Source organism: Balearica regulorum, chromosome 1 (assembly GCF_011004875.1).
Source record: "Balearica regulorum gibbericeps isolate bBalReg1 chromosome 1, bBalReg1.pri, whole genome shotgun sequence".
NCBI classification, from domain to species: domain Eukaryota; kingdom Metazoa; phylum Chordata; class Aves; order Gruiformes; family Gruidae; genus Balearica; species Balearica regulorum.
In genome coordinates this window covers 56,451,568-56,472,177 of record NC_046184.1, presented here as the reverse complement: position 1 = coordinate 56,472,177, position 20,610 = coordinate 56,451,568, and the positions used below count along the sequence as shown (strand labels likewise).

At 39.6% G+C, this 20,610-nt stretch overlaps 1 protein-coding gene across 26 annotated transcripts in view; it reads left to right on the top strand.

The window, feature by feature from the left end:
* TNRC6B (trinucleotide repeat containing adaptor 6B) overlaps nucleotides 1-20,610 on the top strand; it is a 133,719-nt gene extending 113,109 nt beyond the window's left edge. For 12 of the 26 annotated variants that reach the window (XM_075751924.1, XM_075751947.1, XM_075751996.1 and 9 more), the window contains 14 exons: nucleotides 1,441-1,589; nucleotides 5,181-5,306; nucleotides 6,346-6,477; nucleotides 7,015-7,110; nucleotides 7,350-7,524; nucleotides 7,919-8,053; nucleotides 8,259-8,435; nucleotides 10,672-10,755; nucleotides 13,179-13,325; nucleotides 13,562-13,657; nucleotides 16,143-16,412; nucleotides 16,852-16,922; nucleotides 18,765-18,904; nucleotides 19,813-20,610. In XM_075751924.1, the coding sequence (XP_075608039.1) occupies nucleotides 1,441-1,589; nucleotides 5,181-5,306; nucleotides 6,346-6,477; nucleotides 7,015-7,110; nucleotides 7,350-7,524; nucleotides 7,919-8,053; nucleotides 8,259-8,435; nucleotides 10,672-10,755; nucleotides 13,179-13,325; nucleotides 13,562-13,657; nucleotides 16,143-16,412; nucleotides 16,852-16,922; nucleotides 18,765-18,904; nucleotides 19,813-20,200 (2,186 nt within the window). In that variant the 3' untranslated portion in view covers nucleotides 20,201-20,610. The remainder of the gene's footprint in view (nucleotides 1-1,440; nucleotides 1,590-5,180; nucleotides 5,307-6,345; nucleotides 6,478-7,014; nucleotides 7,111-7,349; nucleotides 7,525-7,918; nucleotides 8,054-8,258; nucleotides 8,436-10,671; nucleotides 10,756-13,178; nucleotides 13,326-13,561; nucleotides 13,658-16,142; nucleotides 16,413-16,851; nucleotides 16,923-18,764; nucleotides 18,905-19,812) is intronic. The other 14 variants (XM_075752039.1, XM_075751983.1, XM_075752067.1 and 11 more) reach the window with 8 other exon arrangements.

The following is a 20,610-nucleotide window of genomic DNA, read 5'->3' as shown; positions in this document are numbered from 1 at the left end:
TTTGTGACTGCTTTTGCAGAGCCAGTTCGAGCTTTTTAGGATGTGTTAGAAAGGGATGAGCTCATCCAGGTCAGTATGACTTCAGTTACCAGCCAAGATATGTAAGTGATTGGTTAAGTGTTTTTGTGATAAATGACGAAGTCATCTGAGAGGATGAAGCTGGATCAACTTTGAAAGCCGTGCCAGCAAGAAAACCCCATGTAATTAGTGGTTGATTTCATAGGTTCTTGGCAATAACATACTTAGGAATATTAATAGTTTGCGATAGGACATTAAGAAGAGACGTTGGCTTTGAGAAGCTTTTTAAAGGAACAGGTAAGTGTTTTGAGGGTATCAGTGTGATTGGCTGTCTGCTCTGTTTGATAAAGACTTAGTGTTTTGTCAGTGGTAGGGTAGGACATCTATCACCAACTTCCTTTGGAAGAGTCATAGATTTTGGTTAACTGTGATGACAGGTTTTTTTAAAATCTTGGTGGAAAGGCCACCTGTGCTACTAAACAAAATTATTTAAAACTAAAAAAAACCAGTAAAGCTCATCTCTATCTTGTTGTCCATATTTTAAAACAAAGATGTTTTCCATCTACTTCAACATAATAATATGCATCTGATACCTTATAGGTGCCAAATATGACCCAGAAAAATTGTTCCTTGGCAGCAGTTCAGTTTGTAAGGTAGAAAACTTCAGTCAGCACTTGGCTAATGATAAGCTTATAGAGAAAGATGATGTCTTGTTCACTGTGTATGTTACAGTTTGATCCTCTGTTATTAATCTCTCTTCCTCGTGTTCCACCAGATTATTCACTAAGCAATGGCAGGAGACTGTAGGGGACGTTTGAAAAGTGTCTCTGTTACTGGTTGTGTAGTCATTTCATACAGGGTGAGGGAGACTGGTTGCCTGTCTGGAAGTCAGACTGTACCAGATGATCTGTGGTGTTCAAGAGTTAAGTTCACATGACTGTAGGAGAGTTGTGATCAAATTATGTGTGTGGTTTTGCAGTTTGAGAAACTATTTCTCAATGCCAAACCCAGTAAAGGCTAAGTAGAATATACAAAGAACTTAAATAGTGGTGTGTCTATAGATACTGAATACCAATAAATAACAGTGCGGGTTTTGGAAGATATTGAGAATTATATATAAGTGAATATAATTAGTTGAACTGGGCTGCTGTAGGAATGCATATGTTTGTATCTGTACATAAGTTGTGAGACATACTTCCCATTAAACCCTCTAAAATAAATTGGCTTTTTCAGGCTTAAAAATGAAACTTCCTACTTTAATTTTTCAGCATCTTTAATAGCAACTGTAGCCATGCTAAATTCTAAGACAGATCTAATTTATACCCTGATCTTAAAGATACTTTCTTTGGCTGTGAACCTGCTGTCATGAAACGTGGTAGAGATTATTGGCACTGATTTCGCCTTCTTTCCCCTTTTTTACAGGTGGTCTCCCGGATAAGAAGTTTGAGGTAGATAAACGAGCCATGAATCTCGGGGATTTTAATGATATGATGAGAAAGGATCGATCTGGGTTCCGTCCACCTAATTCCAAAGACATGGGAACCACAGATAGTGGGCCTTATTTTGAGAAGGTGAGAGAAATATCTTCAGATAAATTAATATCAACCTGCATATTTGAGGTCCCAGTTTTTACCCTACTCCTCTGGAACTGCTGAAAATTCAGTAACCTTGAACAAACTCAGTAATAAAAGGTGTGGGTGAGTTAGATTTGTAGAATAACGTGTATAGAAAACAGAGGTGTCAGATGTGGATAGACAAGCTAAATTATCTGGGGAGAATGAGGCTTTTTTTAGAACAGAGTGCTCTTAATATGGACAGAAAGAAATTCCTTTGTTTTTCATAGAAGGGTAAACTACTAGTAGCAATGAAATTCATTATAGGTTTCATCACAATGATTCTTTTGGCTATGGACTACAATCATCTACTGTAAAAAATTGATTTAGATCTAAGTAAATATAAGTAATCACAGTCTTCCAAATATTTTCTGCTTTCATGTCTGTTGTTTATTGGAAACACCCTTTCTAAATTCCACAACCCCTTATGCTGTATGTCCGTGTACTGTAAGCTTCTGTATGACATCTGTTTCTCTGTGACATCTGTTGTATGTTATGGTAGTGTTTCTTTCATATTCTTGCCTATTTTAAATAGAAGCTTTCACTGTTACTATCAAATATTAATTGCTTCACATTATGAATTGGAGAGTGTCCAGTAGATTCAGAATGCTTTAGGGTTTTTTTAATACAGTTCGTAAAATGGAAAAGAAATTTGGCATGTTATTGTCAAGGAATTTTTTAACTCCTCCATTTTGGTATAACAGACCAAAAACCAGTTTTGTCAACTCCCTCTAGTGGCCTAATTAATACCTACCACTAGCAGAGCTAATGCATTCCTAACAAATTATGTTCATAGGTGTGTGCTAACACTAGGAATTAATTCAAGATTTGTTTGTTTCTGTAATGGTAATAGCCACTGTCAGAAACAAACTTCATGAGAATTCAAAATGTATTTTTAAAAAGAAACCTTTAGGAATTTATTGATTATCTCCTTGGACCAAAATCTTAATTGTCAAGTGATCATTTGAGTCAGAAGTTTTGTCCTTGTAATTGCTATTACAAATTAACTTTGCTTCTTCCTAGTCACTCACTGTCCCTCTTTCTCTCCTCTTGCGTTCTGTTGCTTCACTAACCAACTCCTGCTGTTGGCTAACTGCTGCTTCAGCTGACATTGCCTTTCTCCAATCAAGATGGGTGCCTTGGGGATGAGGCTCCCTGCTCTCCCTTCTCCCCTTCTCCCAGCTACAAGCTGTCTCCCTCTGGTTCCACACTATCCAACGTCGGCCTTGGGGCAATCGGCTCAGGGCTCAGTCCCCAAAACTTCGCTGCTAGACAAGTAAGCAGGCCACCTTATAAAATGCATTGTTATAAGGCTGCAACCTGGGCTTAATCCTGGTTAGTTGGTTGCTTGCATTTGTTTTCCTACTAAATACATTACTATTGTTAGTGGAAATTTCAGCTATATCAGCACATTGAGAATCAATCCACATTGGTTCCTATCATCAAAATGTATTCCATCTGGTTTTGTTGGCCTCTTACTTCCTGAATCACAGTGTAGCAGCAGATAGATGTGCTTTTCAGAAGTCATGAAGTTAGTGGCAACCTTTGTATTTTAACTGCTGTTTCAAAACCCAGTTAGAGGCTGTTGATTTGCCCCACCACCCCGACACTGAATTTTCCCAGACTCCACCCAATGACCTTGTATGTAGAAATGTGCCTTTAAAAAATTGCAATCATTTTGCATTGTGCCCGTTCCCTTCTCCCTTCCCCACAGCCCAAAGGAAGGATTGATTTAGCAGCCTTTAAAAACTCTTGAAGTAGCAATATTTTTGTTCTGTGTACTGGGGAATGATGGGGAAGAAATGAAGTGGGTAACTGCAGTTTGGAAGAATTTCTAGCTATTACGTTTTGTATTATGCGGGAACAAAATGTTGCAGGAATACTAGGAAATGATAGAATAGAACCTAAGTATTGCAACTGGATTAGCTTATATAGTCACATGCCTAACATGATGGTGTATCCTTGTGTTGTCTTTCTGTGTGACACAATCGGTGTTGAACATCAGATTAAGTCCAAAATTTGCAGGCATGTTCTTGGATTTGGTGTGCAGAACTCTGAGCTTTAGGGAGAGGTGAAAGTGTAGCTGCAGCTTCAGGCCTCTCAAAAATCTTAATGTGTAGTTGATCCCAGTCAGTTCTTTCCAGAATAAAACCTCTTTTGTTTCTTGGGGTTTTTTTTTTTTATCCTCTTACATGCTTAATATGACATCTTGAGTTGCTTCTGAAAGAGAAGATACATTAAGGAGGTGAAAAGTGATGTAGGTGAATGAGGCAATCCATAATGCTGCCAGTGTAGATGCAGGATGAGACACTTTTGTTTTAGCAAAAGGATAGTGGAAGATGCACAGTACTGTGGTAAAAGGGAGGCAAAGTTTTTGAAATCTGGGTGTGTATAAGTGAAGGAAAGGTTTTGGAAAAGGCCTGCACAATCCCGGTTTGGAAGAACAGTGAATTTGTGTTGGGTACAGCAGTGCTGGCATGGAGAGGGAGAACAGAGAATCATGACTGAGGTGTGGAAAATGTACTGTTTAGAACCCCAGGAATCTGAGGATCATAGACATCCTGATATACAGCAAAAGATGGGAAGTTCTGAGGGTCTTGAAAATGAAAGGACAGAATCATGGCATATAAGGACCTTTTTGGAGTATGAGCTTCAGCTTTTAGAAGTAACAGCATGCAACTGTTAGTGTAGGAGACTGTCCATAACATTTCCTGTGGCTTTTGTTGAAAGATGTTTCAAATAAAGACAAGTCTGCTCAGAGACTGAAACAGTGAAACGTAATCACAAATTCTCTTTGGTTTATTTTGTGCAGTAGGGTTTATTATTACAGAAGTTGCTTATAAAACAGTAAATACTTCTCATTAAAGAAACCCTCAAAGAACCAGCAAGTATTCTTGCTTTAGAAAATAAATCACTGGTAGGAAAAAAGAAAAACCTAAACGTTTTTTCTCATTTGAAAATTTTCCTGCTCTTCAATTTAGTGGAAGAAAAAAAAAAAGTAATCTCAATCCAGAGTGCTGAAGTTTTCACATCAGAAGGAGACATTTTAATAAAATTTTTTAATTCTCATCTCAGTTAGTGAAAGGTTTACAGAGGAAGTAATAGGCTTATGTGTGATATCTCAACAACCTACTCAGAAAAAGTACCCGAATCAGCTAAAATGATGGCCCAAAATTTTTGCTGACACAAGTTTTGCCATAATTTTAAGTCATTGGAACGTGGGTTTTTGAGCGTGTTGTTTGTACTCCAAGCTTCCATTTCCCAACATGTAAGGTGCAGAGTATAAAACATTAGCTTTGTCATGTGCTTTGAAGTAAGTGGATAAACATGACTCTTCAATATAGAGGAGAGTGAGCCTGCATCTCAAAAATGTAGTACAGCAGTTGTAACCCAGGTAGAATATTAGTGATTTAGGGGAAACATCTTAGTGATTCTAAGGGTACTCTGTTTAAGTCAGTACTTACCTCAGTGTTGTCAATACGTAGTTAATAGCATAGAAATCCACTATCCTGAAAGATTCGTCTTCTCACTACTGCTTTAATTTTATAGGGTGGCAATCATGGTTTGTTTGGAAACAGCACAGCACAATCGAGGGGCATGCACACACCAGTGCAGCCACTAAATCCTTCCCCCAATATCCGGGCGCAAGTGCCTCCCCAATTTCTTTCTCCCCAGGTAAGGAATTTATAGTAACTGGTTACTTGTAAAAAGTAGAGCTACAGCCTTCAGAGCACATCATTGAGGTTACTTATACATCTGTCTTAGTCTTGACTTGATGTTAAGAAATCAAAAACTTAGATAAGATAAAAAATTTCATAGTTGCAAGTGCTTAAAACTTAGTGTGGCAGGATTGGCCTTCTTTCTTATTCCAAGGCAGTTGATAGTAAATGCTTGCTACCAGTATTTTTAAACCTCAAAGTAGTTTCAGGAATCCTGTCTTACATAGGCTTTTGCAAAGTATTTTAAAAACAACAAAAACAAATGAAAGCTGGGAGTTTTTCTGAAGTGTGACAGGTTGCTTGATTTTTTTCAAGTAGTCTTGTCCTGTGCTTCCTGCCCCCCTGAAAGAGAGGCCTGATGAAGGGCTACACGTTGCATTTACATTGCAGAGCTTTAAGACCTCAGGGTCTCCAAATGCACAAGTTTACCTTTTGCTTTGGACTTGAAGACTTTCAGGGATTCTCTTGAATTCTACTTGTGTAACACTCAAATAATGCAGGGAGAAATGGGGGGATTCTTCTCCACCTACTCCTGTCTTTTACTATAGCTTATTCAGCATACAAAGAGATTAACTCTTTCTGTGAGGCACTGTTTCCTTGCTCCAATGACTGCCTGAATGCCTTTCTTTTCCCTTGTCAAGCAGTACGTTTTTAATGTAATAATGCAGTACTGTGATTACTGGTTAGCTGCATATATATCAGCATTTTAATTTAGTGTAGTCTCTAGCAACCAGTTGGTTGGGGGGGAACCTTTGTGTGTGTGTCTGCATCTGCACATGTTATACTGTATATTGTCAATCAAGTGAGGTATTCACTCTGCTCAAGTCATAGATTGTGCATGTTTAAATGTGATGTGTTAATAAATCTGTAATGTCTTTCCCAGAACACCAGTTAAGGTTGGTGTTGTACCTATTCCTTCATACAAATAGTTCTACTCTAACATCTTTTCTTATAGCAGTGCATTTCTTGAGGATATGTAACTGGTTTCTATGCAGGTTTCAGCCTCCATGCTCAAACAGTTTCCCAATAGTGGCTTGAATCCTGGTCTCTTCAATATGGGCCCCCAGCTTTCTCCACAACAGATTGCCATGCTGAGCCAGCTTCCACAGATTCCCCAGTTTCAATTAGTAAGTAGCTAGTAATCTTGTGAGACAGACTGTTTACAAACTGTGTGCTGAAAGAGTTTTCTTTTTATGTCTGTTCTAATTCTGTTTTGTTCTACTGATCTTGCGTTATTTTTGTACAAGTATTCCCCATTTGTACAGGAAAATACAACCCTCTTAGAGGGCAGCAGATAAACTAAACAGGCCTGTGTAGTTATTGTGAATGTTGCAGTGAGTTAGTAACGATTCTAAGCAATGGCTTTGTACAGAAAGCAGTTGTTCGTTGATTTTTAGTGAACTTTTTCTTCAGACTTGTAGTCATAGTGATGTTAATAAAGCAGGTACTAGTAATATTGTTGCATGATGTTAAATTAGAAACAAGTGAAGGATATAGTATTCTTCTAATGCATTCATTGTCATTTTATTTGAGTGTGTGGAATGAAAAACGCTCAAAGAACACCTAAGTTCTGAGCAAAGCATTTGCTAGTGACTAGCTCCTGGCAGTTATTTCACCTGATGAGCTCTGTATTTTCACTCCTCCCACCCCCACTTATCTTGTAGGCGTGTCAGCTCCTCCTTCAGCAGCAGCAGCAACAGCAACTGTTACAGAGCCAGAGGAAGTTATCTCAAGCTGTGCGACAACAACAGGAGCAACAGGTTTGGCACTGTTTTTGTCAATCATATGAAGTATAAAGTGCGCTGGGAAAATGCAGTCTGCAGCAAAGACAGTGCTGGTTTTAGTAATGTCATCTGTTCTCTTCAGTTTGTGCTCTCTTCATATTGTACTTTTCAGAGAGCAAGGTTCTTTGCATCTCTTTCAAGTCACTGTTCATGTTTACTGGAATTTCGTGTTACAGTATAGGATACATAATCCCTATTTTTTTCTTTCATTGCAGATTGCTCGTATGGTGAGTGCCCTCCAGCAGCAGCAGCAGAGGCAGCCTGGCATGAAGCATTCACCATCCCACCCTGTTGGGCCTAAGCCACATTTAGACAGCATGGTACCCAATCCTTTGAATGTGGGTCTCTCAGATTTACAGACCAAAGGGCAAATACCTGGATACGGTTCAGGTAAGTGCTCTGTGGAAAGCGATTTGGTGCATTGCCTATAGTTACCATGTTAATACGGTCATTGCATTACCATGTTAGCCAGTTACGTATGGGTCCAGAAATGAGTGCTTTATGTCTAAGCACCAGAGCGAAGGTTACAACAACTGTCAACTCTTGATCAAATTGCATTATTTTTCATTACATGGGAAGAAGACAAACCTAATAACAAAGTGTATCTTGATGGGATTACTGACCTAACGAGCTTATTTGGAAGTCACCTCTTGAACATTAAATTTGCTACTGTTGATTTTTTTTTTTTTTTTTACCTTTCTTATGATCATAATTACTCCCTGTTTGAAGATACTTAAACCAAAAAGAGCAAATGACAATGGAATTTCGTTTGTTTGTTTCACAGGCTTTGGCTCAAGTGGCATGGATTATGGCATGGTGGGAGGGAAAGAGGCTGGAACAGAATCCCGCTTTAAGCAGTGGACTATGATGGAAGGGCTTCCCTCTGTGGCTTCACAAGATGCCAATATGCACAAAAATGGTGAGAAGGGGACTGGCTATTTTGGGAACGCCCTTGCAGTATCATCTTGCCAGACCTGAAATAGCTCAGATGAAACTCTGCTTCAAGTTAGTGAATGTCTTACCTCACCAGTATGCATCTTAAATATTTTTTTTTGTTTTAGTATGCTGTACTCGTAAAGATCCCAACCTTTCCCGAGTGTAAACGTGTCTTTTTAATGCTTCAGGTGCAATAGTGCCCCCTGGAAAGGCTCGTGGAGGATCGCCCTACAACCAGTTTGACATAATTCAGGGCGACCCACTTGGTAGCCATGCAGGCCCTGCTGGTGATAGTTGGTTACCTGCCAAATCTCCACCAACAAACAAGATCGGAAGCAAATCCAGCAACGCCAGCTGGCCTCCAGGTATTACATGATGGCAGGGGTTATGTCCTAGCTTTAGAGTAGATGTGCTAGGACCTTTCTTCATCATACTTTTTAAATAACCACTGTAAGGAAAATACTTGCTTGGTCCATCACGTTTTTCTAAATTTCTTCCATGTTAAATTAGAACATAAATTTTGAATTTCCTGTAAAAGATTGCTGGGCTAAATATGAACTAACTGCTGAATTGCCTGAATAGTGTTTGGGATTTGTTAGGTGATCTCTCTTATCTTCTGTAGTTTGGTGACTTCACACTTACGGAAACTTTCATAAGAACACTTGTTCATAGAATACACGATACCAGCTCCCCCCTCTTGTATTGATTCCTTATTTGTGTTGTGTTAGGCTGACACAGGGTGTAAAAATTCTGATTGATAGCATGGAATCAGAAAGCAAAAGATGTGAAAGCTTGTATTTTGTGATGGTGGGAACAGGATTTTCTTGTCTTGACCTTTTGTATTTTATGTGGCATGAACTTTTCTTCTGGGAATTGTTTACAAACATGATTCACTGCAGACCACAAGGTTTCTTTTGCCAGCAGTATTGGTACAATATGTATAAAATGTGTGTGCTATGCTGTTGCAGTTCACCTTTGCTCATGTCGTGTAAAGGATAGAAGAGTGTTGCTATGTTTCAGAACTGCTCAGCAGTCTTGTGGCTTGAGTAGAGGTTTCTTGCTTTTTGGGTTACAGTCTGTAGCATGTTCTTTAAGTCTTCCTAGAGTTCCACTGGCAGAATTTTATCTTTACACTGGAAAACGCAAGTATCTAGGAAAAAGACATATGTATTTGAACACGCACATAATTTTCTATATAAATCATTCATTAAACACAGAGTGGTGTCCGTGAAGTTGCCCGGATTAATCACCAGGGCTGTTCAGCAAGTAGTGGATGCGGTGATTTTTCTCTGCCTGGAAGACTCTTACATTCCAGGAAAACACTCCTAGCTGCAAATCCTCTGCTGTGTATCCCCTCAAGCACTAAAAAGTAAAGGTGCAGGTACTTCTCTTGGGTAAACCAGTAGCATTGAAAGCCTAGGAATCTGTGTGACACATACAACTCCAGGAAACCTACAAAAAGTAGGTAAAGCTTTTTATGTGGGAACCTATCAGTGTCTAACTCTGGCAAGAAAATGTTTTCTGATGAGCTAACAGAGTTAAAGAATCCGTTATTTCAAGAATGTCTGCATGCCCGCAACATTTCACAGCACTGACTGCTCTCTGTAGAGGTATTTGCATTACCTTTCTGTCAGCCTGGTGGTTAAGCACTAAGCTTCTTGAGCTGGAGTTAGTGTTCATAATGCCAGCAACCCCCAAAATGTGGTTGGTTGGTTTTTTTAGGACCTCTCTCATAGACTCATTGTTGCTGAACTTGTTTCCTTAGTCTCCGTTCCCCTGCATAATACTGAGAAACACAGTACTGCCGGGCATGTTAGGAGAGGGATGTGAGGATCAGCTCTGCTGTGTTTCCAGGTTTTGGAACAGTCACTGGCTCTGTCAAGATTCTTGGAACCAGAAGGCTGTTACAGAAGTGAGAAGTTGAATAGCTACTCTTTACTGCTCGCTGATATCATAGAGCTTCCTTAGCAATACCTGCAGTCCCACTCTCGGTGATAAGTAAAATTTTTGCTGTTGCTGACTGCCTCACCACTGTGAGAGGATAGCTGGAGTTCACAAATCCTGAACATACACTTTCACTGGGATCAGTACCATCCCTAATTTCTTGTGCAAATGAGCAGCCGATGACTGTGATTGCAGATCGTGGGGTTTGGCATGTGGCTTTTATGCAATTATTGCCGTATTGCTAGCCCTCTCTTATGAGGTCCATAGACTATTGGGACAGGTGTTACTGTTCCATAACTGTCAGCCACTTGAGCTGTCTCGTAGCCTCTCTAGTTTATTGGCTTCCTAGAGAAGGAAAACTTAGGTGAGATCATAATCCACCTTATCAACACCCCTGATGAAAAATACAGACCAAAAATTATTTTACGCTGTAGGTCTTTTCTCTCTGCAAGCTTGTAGATGAGTCCCACTGTCAGTTTTTGGCACGGAGATACAATTTTTCTTCCTAGTGTTGGAAAATAATTGTTAAAGAAAATGAGTTACAAGAGAAAACCTCTTTAAATAGGTGCATTTTTCCTTTGAATGAATACAGTGGTCACTCAGCATTCACCCTGACTACACCTTTCGCGTTTTCCTCCTAAATGCCATCTGCTGCAGAAATTCTGCCGTTCAAGAGAGCAGTATTGTTCAGCACAAAGATAAATGAAGTGGTGCCCAATCAAACTGATATCACAGCTGGAGGTGAGAGCAAGTTTTGCTGCATTGGTGAGAACTGTATCTTTTGGTTATGTCACACAGACTTGCATACCTAGGGAATACTAGACTGTAATTTTCCCATTCAAGAGCAGTTCAGTCATTTATTCCAGGCAAACCAGCCTGGATGTGTCTGTCATGGTTTTCCTAATAATTTTATGTTTGATCTTCTTGGGAGGACCTTTCAGATATCAGTGGAGAAATGCACTTCATGTTTTCTGTACTATATGGAAATAAAAGAGCATGTCTGTAGGGAGAGCTGGTAAATGTGCATGAGAATAACTGTCAGTCCCAAAGGATAGTTTGGAAATTTGTCAGTATGCTGAAGTTCAAGGAAAACACTTCTTCAAACCAGGATTATGTTGATGAGCAAATATGTTTATATACAATATGCCTGATCTTTGGAGCCTTGTTTGAATATTCCTTAACTTTTTGATGAGAGCTTACTATGCACTTAATTTTCAGTCTCACCAATTCTCAGAAATCTTTACATAGGCAAGACTTGGACTTACTCTATTTTTGTTTTTTTTAAACATGTTCTAATTTCCAGGTCCTAACCTGTGTTCATGGATTCTTTATCTCAGAACAGAAATCTTTTGACTAGATCCAAGAGCTGCATTGCTTGTTCTTTAAGCATAAGGTGCTCCTGTTTGTCAGAGGATTGCAGTATTTTGGCAGTAGCTGAGCAGATTCCTTCCTTAATGCAGTGCTGATTGCTCATACTGTTAGCAATGTTGATACCTGGTATCCTAGATTATTTTGTTGAGTTACTAAAGACCTGGAGATGTGACTGAGGCTTACAAAATCATGAAGGCAGTGACCAAGATAAATGTGGTATTGTAATTCTGCAAATCCTGCAACACTAGAACCATGGTGCAAATGCTGGACTTAAGAGGATATAAGTTTAAAATAGATGAGAGCTTCCCCCCACCTACCACCACCACCACTGAGAGTGATGAACTTCTGGAATGTGTTGCTTTTAGAGCTTCTGGAGACAGATGGTACTAGCCAGTTGAAACAGTGATTGGATAAACTGATTGCAAAACAGCTTCCCAAGCAGGTGCTAGCAGATAAAGGGTATTTGTAAAGTCCTAGATAGAAGGACTGTGGGTGCTGGGAGTGTGAGGGCAGTAGCCTACAGATAGTGGCCAGGTTTGCGTTCTGTCCCTAAATGGTATCTCTCCTACCACTGTTAGCAGAATACTGGACTAGAATGCCCAGCGGGGCCTTTCTTATGTCTTCTGTGAAATTCTCCTGCCAGTGTGTTATCACAATCTAATACTGCCCTTGCTGTGCCAATTGTTTGGACCAGTAATATCATGTTTTCTTCTGTATGTGTCTATGAAAGTTGTATTCTTGGCTATGCTTCTTCATTACAAAGGTGACTGAAATGAGCCCTTCCATGCCAGATTCACTCTACATGGTTTCATTTCAGCGAACACATCCTGGATCCTACTTTTAATCATGGATTTTTAATTACACTCAAATATTCTGTCATTAATTATTTCAAAAGTTCAGGTTGGGAATAAATGTATGACTCCATTGGACTTGTATCCGCAAGGGATGAATCTGCCACCTTGGCACTCTTTTCACACCCAAATTGTCATATAGTATCTGAAGCTTCTTCACTTGTTTTCGTGTTTGACAGTTCTACTTTCTTATCACTGCTTCCAAAATTGACCACAGCACTTCATTCATTGAACATCTACTCAGAGAAGGAACCAAGTTACTGATGTTTCTTACAGTAACTGGAGTTTTTATATGTTCATGCTTTATATAATTCATACTTTTGTCTTAAAAATTTGGCATGCCTGCAGCTATAGTTGAAAGGAAACTAAAGCATAAGTATATTCATCTCATGGTGAAGCATGAAGAAGTCAATGAGTGCATACATTGCTCTTACTCCAAGGCATTTCACCTTAGCATTACCTCAGTATCGATAGATAATGTATAAACTGTGTGTACCTACAGCATAAAGTGTTAAATGTTGTGTTTACAACCTCTTAAGGTAGGTAGCTTTTCCTTGAGAAAGGCTTCTGCACGCACACAAAGTATGAGTGCAGTATCTAATCTTATAATACATACTCTAATCTTACATATCTTAAAAATACATATAATGTATTAAGGAAGGGTAAAACTATTGAAGCCTCATCTGAATGTAATAAAACAGGAACAGTCAAAGGAATACCATGTGCACTTGCACCACTTTTTTTGTAGTGTATTTGGACACTAGAGATAGTGTCATGGGAAGAAATGTGAAATAGATTTTAATTAAGAGAAACCTGTTTTGTTTTTTTCTTTGAGGAACAGTGTAGAAGACAATTATTTACCCTCCTAAATAGCTTTAACAGTTACTTCCAGCAAATGGCATTTCCCTGTTTGCATCTAATTCCTTTTTCCCTCCTCCTCAGAGTTCCAACCAGGAGTGCCATGGAAAGGTATACAAAACATTGACCCTGAATCTGACCCCTATGTGACCCCTGGAAGTGTGCTGGGGGGGACGGCCACATCTCCCATTGTAGATACTGACCACCAACTTCTGCGGGACACCACCACAGGTAAAACAGCAAGCAACTGGTATGGGATTACTTAAGTCATTCTGATATTGGAGAATACTCTGATGTTCCTGTCATGACAGGGTAACAGTCTATTGCATTTGACTAAGAAGGAAGCCTGTGTATCATGTGAAAGCTTGGCATTGGTACAAATTGTGGCGCTCTTGAGGTTTAACAGTATTACAGAAACTATGAGATTGGCCTACTCTTCTCTTTCTCTCTCCTTTTCCCTTTGATAGGGTCTAATTCTTCCCTCAACACCTCGCTGCCTTCACCTGGTGCCTGGCCCTACAGTGCCTCTGACAATTCCTTCACCAACGTTCATAGCACTTCAGGTATGTGGGCTCCAAAACATACCTGGGCAAAGCATTTTCCATGTGTTCATTAGCTCCTCATTCTTGTTTCACTTTGAATATTAAGTCTTTCAGTAATTTCTGAGGAACTCAAAATTTGAGTGGCTGGTCAAGTAGTTTTCTTCCTGATGATAAAATACTCTGGTGTAGTTGCTTTTAAAACTAGACTAAGATCCTTTGCCATTTCTCCCACTCAATACAAAATTCTTAGTTATGCAAGTTAAAGAATAGGGTAGCAGTGAGCAGCAGATGCAAAAGGGGGGAAAAAAAACCCACCACACACATGCACAATCTGCTGACGTGTAAAAGGTTGGGGGACTGACATTTTTTATATATACCTGCTCCTATATGTACGAGTTAAGGAATTAGAGTAATAAGATGAGTGATTTTATTCATTTTAACTTTAGAATATTGGAGTGCCGTGGAGGGAACATTTTTGCCTCACCTTTTATAACATTCATCGTTCCCTGAAACCTGGAGAGTGAGAGGGGGCTTTTTAGTCCTCTGGCTTTTAAAGGTTGTCCTGTAAACAGTAATTTATATATCTGCCTCAGATCCTCAGTAAGAAGGTCTCCAAAGTTTTCTTGTGAAAAATAGTTTCTGCACACACTTCTGAGTAGGATGCTGGAAATACTTGCTCTAGACAAACCATTTGGATTTTGAACTTCGTACAAATGCCAGTTTTCTCTTGAGATATCGTCTTGACAGCTACTTAAAACTGAAGAATTGTGTGTAAATATAAGAAGCGACAAACATAGCTGAGAGCTGCATCTGGCCCAAACACTATTTTTTACATCTTACTGAATAAAAGCTGTGTTTGTATGCTATCTGAGCACCTTCACAAAATGTGTTGAAAATCCTATTTAGCTCTCAAGAACAACACTGTTCCTGCTGCCAGTGTGTGGGGTGGCTGGTTTGAAGCAATATTTGTGTATGCAGCATTCCAGTGACATAGAATATTTCTCTTTCGTAGCCTGGGGAAAGGAGTGGCATGTATCAGCTTCTTACCTCTGCTTAATTTTTGTCTAGCACACAAGAAAGACCCAAGAGATAAAAAATTATTGAAATCATAGTTGAATTGAGGAAACTAGACCACTGCCTGGTACACATACCATCCTCTGCTCATCTTGTTAAGCTACACACCAGTGTTTTACAGCCAGAAAGTGGGTCATCTGAATTGGGGATTTCGAATTCACATATCTATAAAAGAAACTGAGTCTAGTGAACGCAGGCTTTTAAGCACTTCCATATACTTTCCATAGGCTAGTGCTTGAAACCTGCTTGCTATTGACAGTTACTCTGTTGTGGCAATACGGTGGTCCACCTGTAAAATGAAGCATGCTTTTACTTGCTGAAAGCTTTATGGTCTTGATTCACAAATGCATTATTTTGTGACACCCTGGCATATTTTAAACCTGGATTTTTACCCTTTGTTTCAAATAAGTAATTTAATACCTTTTGTTGGTGAATAGAGCTTAATACATGTGTTTGCACACACATGCACATGAGTTCTGACTAAGATAATTCATGACACAAATGCCTTTTTCCCCAGATTGCCCTGTCTATGTTCACTGATTTTCATTACAGAATAAGGAAAAAAAAAAAAAATTACTTGAGCAATTTTGACTTTTGTTTTGTGTTTTTTTGCTGCGCAGTAAATGTCCCTTGTTGTCAGAAGGTGTGGGCAAATTTGCAGTCTGCCTTCTTAAGGAAAACTGTTTTAGGAAGAGCTCCCAAATATTCATGACCGATAGTGATGTTTTTGGAAGTGTGTTAATTTTTCCTTTTTATTGGACTTTATATATAAGGGATTCTTGAAATGTGTTAGGGATATCCACTATTGCTCTTATCTTCTAATAGGCATTTGGCAATGCTTTCTAGTAAAAAAAAAGAATATGTGCTATCAAGATTGTTGAACAATCCAACTGTCACACAGCTAAATGGACTTCTTTATGTGTTACTGTTGTGTCAGCTCTGTATGAAATTTTTGGTTCATGAAAAAGCTTTGATCTTAGAGGAGGACAACATCTTTAGGGAGGTAGCGTTAGCTTAGTAGACCAAGAGTGGTAAATATTCATTTCAGTTCTCTGCAAGTTTTTGGCCTGAAGAAGGTTGTTTCAGTTGAAGGTCAGTGGTGCCCGAACTTGTAAGAAATTCTGAGGTTCTCAAATGAAATGTGGTGCATACATAAAATTTGCTGTTTGTCTTATTAAAGATGGGACATACTGTGACCAGTTAAATTACCGTAAATGATCTAGGGATTTTTTTTCCAGCATATAAAAAAATAAATACTAACTTAGATGAGCATTGGATTTTTTTGGTATGATAAATTAACTGTTGTATGGCTCTGTGCTTTGTGCTTATCTCTGATATAAATGCGGTCAAAGGGTTTACAGTGATAGTACAGTTAAAGGCTGGTTGAATCTCATAAGTTTCTCTAATACATACAATTTATTTAATCTTCTAGCAAAATTCAGTGATTACAAATCAACATGGTCCCCAGATCCCATAGGACACAATCCCGCTCATCTCTCCAACAAGATGTGGAAAAACCATATTTCCTCAAGGAACACTACAGGGCTGCCCCGCCCACCTCCTGGCCTGACCAACCCCAAACCATCATCTCCATGGAACAGCACAGCACCCCGATCGGTCAGGGGCTGGGGGGCACAGGACTCAAGGCTTGCCTCTGGTGAGAAGAATCAACTGATAGCACCATTGATCAGACCTGAGGAGTGTACGTTTTACAGCGCTAATGGTTTGGAGGAAAGGAAGTTGCAGTTGTCTGGTAAAAGGCGGGGGGAAAGTTCCTTCTTGAAATGGAAATTTGCTGCCAGTAATTGGGGTGGTGTGTGGAATCCCAGGTCCCACTGCAGGGAATGAGTGAAGAGGGCTGAGAGCTGCCAGGAGGGAATACCTAGTGCATGGGGCCTTTCAGGACTAGATGCTTTCTGTGGGCAGGGAAGCTCCTCGAAGACAAACGCTAATAAAAAGTGAATTTTGATGTGAAATGTAAGGAAGGATGTTTTTCTGTTTTCAGGACTGAAGATTAGGCTTTCACATGTTAGCACGGCTGATAATGCTGAATTTCTCTGAGATTGAAAGACCTGACTGTAAAGAAAAATGTTTTTCTTTGTATCAAATCTGTCTTGACTACTCTGTCTTTTAATCTGCAGCATCTACTTGGAGTGATGGTGGCTCAGTTCGTCCTAGCTACTGGCTGGTTCTTCACAATCTCACTCCACAGGTATTTTCTGTTGTCTCTGGGAACTTGTTTGCTTTACTGAGATACAGATTTGTGGATTCTTCAGTTGTTTGAATAAAATCTAACAAAGTCAGATTTGTCAGCATACATAAGATGTGTTTCTACTAAACTGGGATGCAGTATGGTTGTTTTTTCTATTGTAATCTCTTCAGCTAACTTTAAGATGTTCAGTTTTTGCTACGTGACCATCATAAACTTTCATTACCTAGAGTTTCAAAAAAATTACTGGAACAGAAAGATTTTTCTTAGAAGTGAGGATAAGTTACATGACCATAACGTGGAATGGTTCATAGCTGTTAGAGACTGTTCTTTGGGATGTTGTCAATAAGAAAGCTGATGTAACTGCCAGTTTTCGCTTTGGTGTTTCCATAGTGAAACCACAGAATGTTTCCAGCACTCCTGCCAAAAACAGTCTAGTTAGGTTATTCCTGCAAGTGTTCTCAGAGCTTGCTTCCATTCAGAACAAATTTTGTGGAGATCCTGGTTTCAGCAATCCCAGTTAGTCTGTATTCAGGGCTTAGGAAAAGCTGGTGTGATTATCAGTAGCGCCCTGAGGTCTAGACAGAGAGTCCCCTGTTCAGCAGGGTGATTTACCATTCTTCTTCTACAGTCTAAGAAAACATCAATGTGAAGGGAAGAAAGAAGTTCTCCTTCAGATCACCCAAAATGGCAAACTGTGCTCCTTTCATAGAAAAGACCATTTTCCTTGATGTGAGGGAAACGTCAGTGGTGTGATGAAGAGGCACAGTTCTAAGTCTCCCTTGTGCAAAGTAGTTTAATACTGCTTTAGGAACCATTAAATGGAAGAATATATTTGGGGGGCATTTAAGTTAATAGAAAAGAGAAAGAAGCAGATTATAGTTGTCTCTTCCATAATAAGTCCTCTATTCACTGCAGGTCAGTACACTAGAGAGAAGGAATTGTAAAGGTTAAGGTGGATTCAGGGCAGTATCTTCATTTCAAGTTTCTCTGTTTTAACTTTGTCCAATTTTGTACCCACACTCAACTTCCTTTTCCCTCATTTGAGATTGTATTATATAATGAAGGGAAAGGGAGAAGGAAGAAAGTAGCACTTTCTTAAGTATCTGCACATACAGATCCCATTCATGTGTGCGTGTTCCTGTGGCATAGCAGGAATGGAATCTGTCTGTACAGAACACCTTGGAGGACAGCAGTTATGGGAGGTAAGTAATAAGCTGTTACTGCTGCGGAAGGAATGTATGCAACAACTGCTGTGAAAACATTAGTTCAGGAGGAATGAACATGGCTGGGTTTGGCAGAAGATCATTGACTGTTTCTATGGGTTACTATTTCATAGACCACAAACACAAAAAAGCACCAAAAGAAATTTTATGAACACCTCATTGTAGAGGTGATACTTCCAGTTTTGCAAAGAACTTATAAATACTGGTTGAACTAAATTCTACTGAAATCGGAGTGCTGGAGACTAAGATATTCTGGTTCCTTTGGTACAAATCCTGATGGCTGAAGATGGTGACAAGTACAAGTTGTATATAATTACTGGAAAACCTGCCTTAGGATCAGGCAATGTAAGAAACTCAATGAGATGGGGAAAAACTGGACTCGAGCTACAAGTGAGTGGGAAAGATAAGTCAGATTATTCCATAAAGCAAAGGCATTGTAATTGTGAGAAGTCAAGGCATACCGATTCTGTTTGAAAATTAAATTACTTACTTCCCACTGCTTTCACCTGTTTTCCTTTCTGAGAGCAGCTTATCTTTTAATTACTGAGATGAAGTTGGGATTGAAGTATGTGGAGAAATAGTTACAAACGTCTGTTTTATCCTGGCTGTTCTTCCTCAGATCGATGGGTCAACCTTGAGGACGATCTGCATGCAGCACGGCCCACTGCTGACATTCCATCTGAACCTGACCCAGGGCACCGCCCTTATCCGATATAACACCAAACAGGAGGCGGCCAAGGCCCAGACTGCACTGCACATGTAAGTTATTTGTTGCTATATTAGTCATAAACACAAAACTTACGTCCAGTGCTATGCTTTGGGAACTCATTTCAAGTATCATGGTTGGAAGGGAACCTTTCATTCATCAGCAGAGGAAGAAGAGAAATGAAGATGCCTTCTGTTTGTGTTACTTTAATTGCTGGCACAAATTGGCACATGGAGAACTAAGAAGGTGCAAATAGGATGAAATTGTGATAAGTATGCACCTTACTGTACAATTTTGGCCATTTTATAAAAGCTTGTGAATTGTTTCAGATGAAAACCATTCTCATATGCGTAACCGGAATGTGTGGGAATCTACTATAGTTTTGAGATACACCTAAAATAGCTTACTTGAAAAGCTGCAGATCTTAGGTTTCCTGTTCTTAAGCTTTTTGGAACTGACTGGCTCTGGTGTGTTTCAAATGTGAGATGTTTTGAGAAAAAATCTTGGGGGAGTGTGGGTGTGGTGGTGGTGTGAGCCCTTAAACTCAGTGAAAACTTTTGAACTATACTAATTCTGACTTCGACAGGCTTTTAACCTGTTCTTCCTCTGGTTTATTTGAAAGGTAGCATAAGTGCATTTACCGTTTTAGCTACACGATATAGGCGCTTTTATTGCTCTCGGTGTTAATGTTCCGGAACTTAGTTTAAATTTAGAAAAGTTTTGTTGCAGGTATAACAACTGAAGAGGGGGGAGTCCCCCTTACAAAGTTGGAGTTCTTGTGCTTTGAGTCAGTTTCACTGTCAAGAACAGCTGAAGTTTTCTGTGCTCACTTGGTTGTGGCAAGCTGATGCTTCCTTTGGTTTGGGCACCTAATGGTGTTGTTTCCATGCCTTCTGAATCCCTTGCCCTTACCTTCCAGCTCTAATTATTAATTTTTTTCTTCTGTGTTTCTTGTCTTTAGGTGTGTGTTGGGAAACACTACCATCCTGGCTGAGTTTGCCACAGATGAAGAGGTTAGTCGCTTTCTGGCACAAGCTCAGCCCCCTACACCTGCAGCAACCCCAAGTGCACCCACAGCAGGCTGGCAATCCCTGGAGACAGGACAGAACCAGACAGATCCAGTTGGACCTGCTTTGAATCTCTTTGGTGGGTCAACAGGGCTTGGGCAGTGGAGCAGTGGTGGCGGCAGCAGCAGTGGGGGTGATCTCACTGGCGCTTCATTGTGGGGGCCCCCAAACTATTCTTCAAGCTTGTGGGGGGTCCCAAGCGTAGAGGATCCACACAGAATGGGCAGCCCTGCTCCCTTACTACCTGGAGACCTTCTGGGAGGAGGGTCGGATTCAATCTGAACTTAGAACTTTCAACTCTGACCTCGTGACCTTTTTTGGAACAGCAGCAGCACTAACTTGACCTTTTCGTTTTTTTCAACTTGCAATAAATACATTTATAAAAGGAAAAAAGAAAACGGAGAGAGAAAAAAAGGTGGGTCATTGACAGACTGTCTGAGCACATAGTTGCCTCCCTTATATAACTTCAGTTTTTTCGTTTGGAATATGAATCCAAAAAGAGAACATATCACTCTTGAAATACTTGAATCATGAACGCCAACTTAGAAAGACAATGTGAAGCAAGTACACATACCATTTAAATTTAAACACAAAAAATTAAAAAAATTAGTTTCTAGTTTTTCACTTTTTCATGTTATACGGAAGTTGTTGCTAAGAAACATATATACTGAAAAAATAGCTTTTTAACTTTG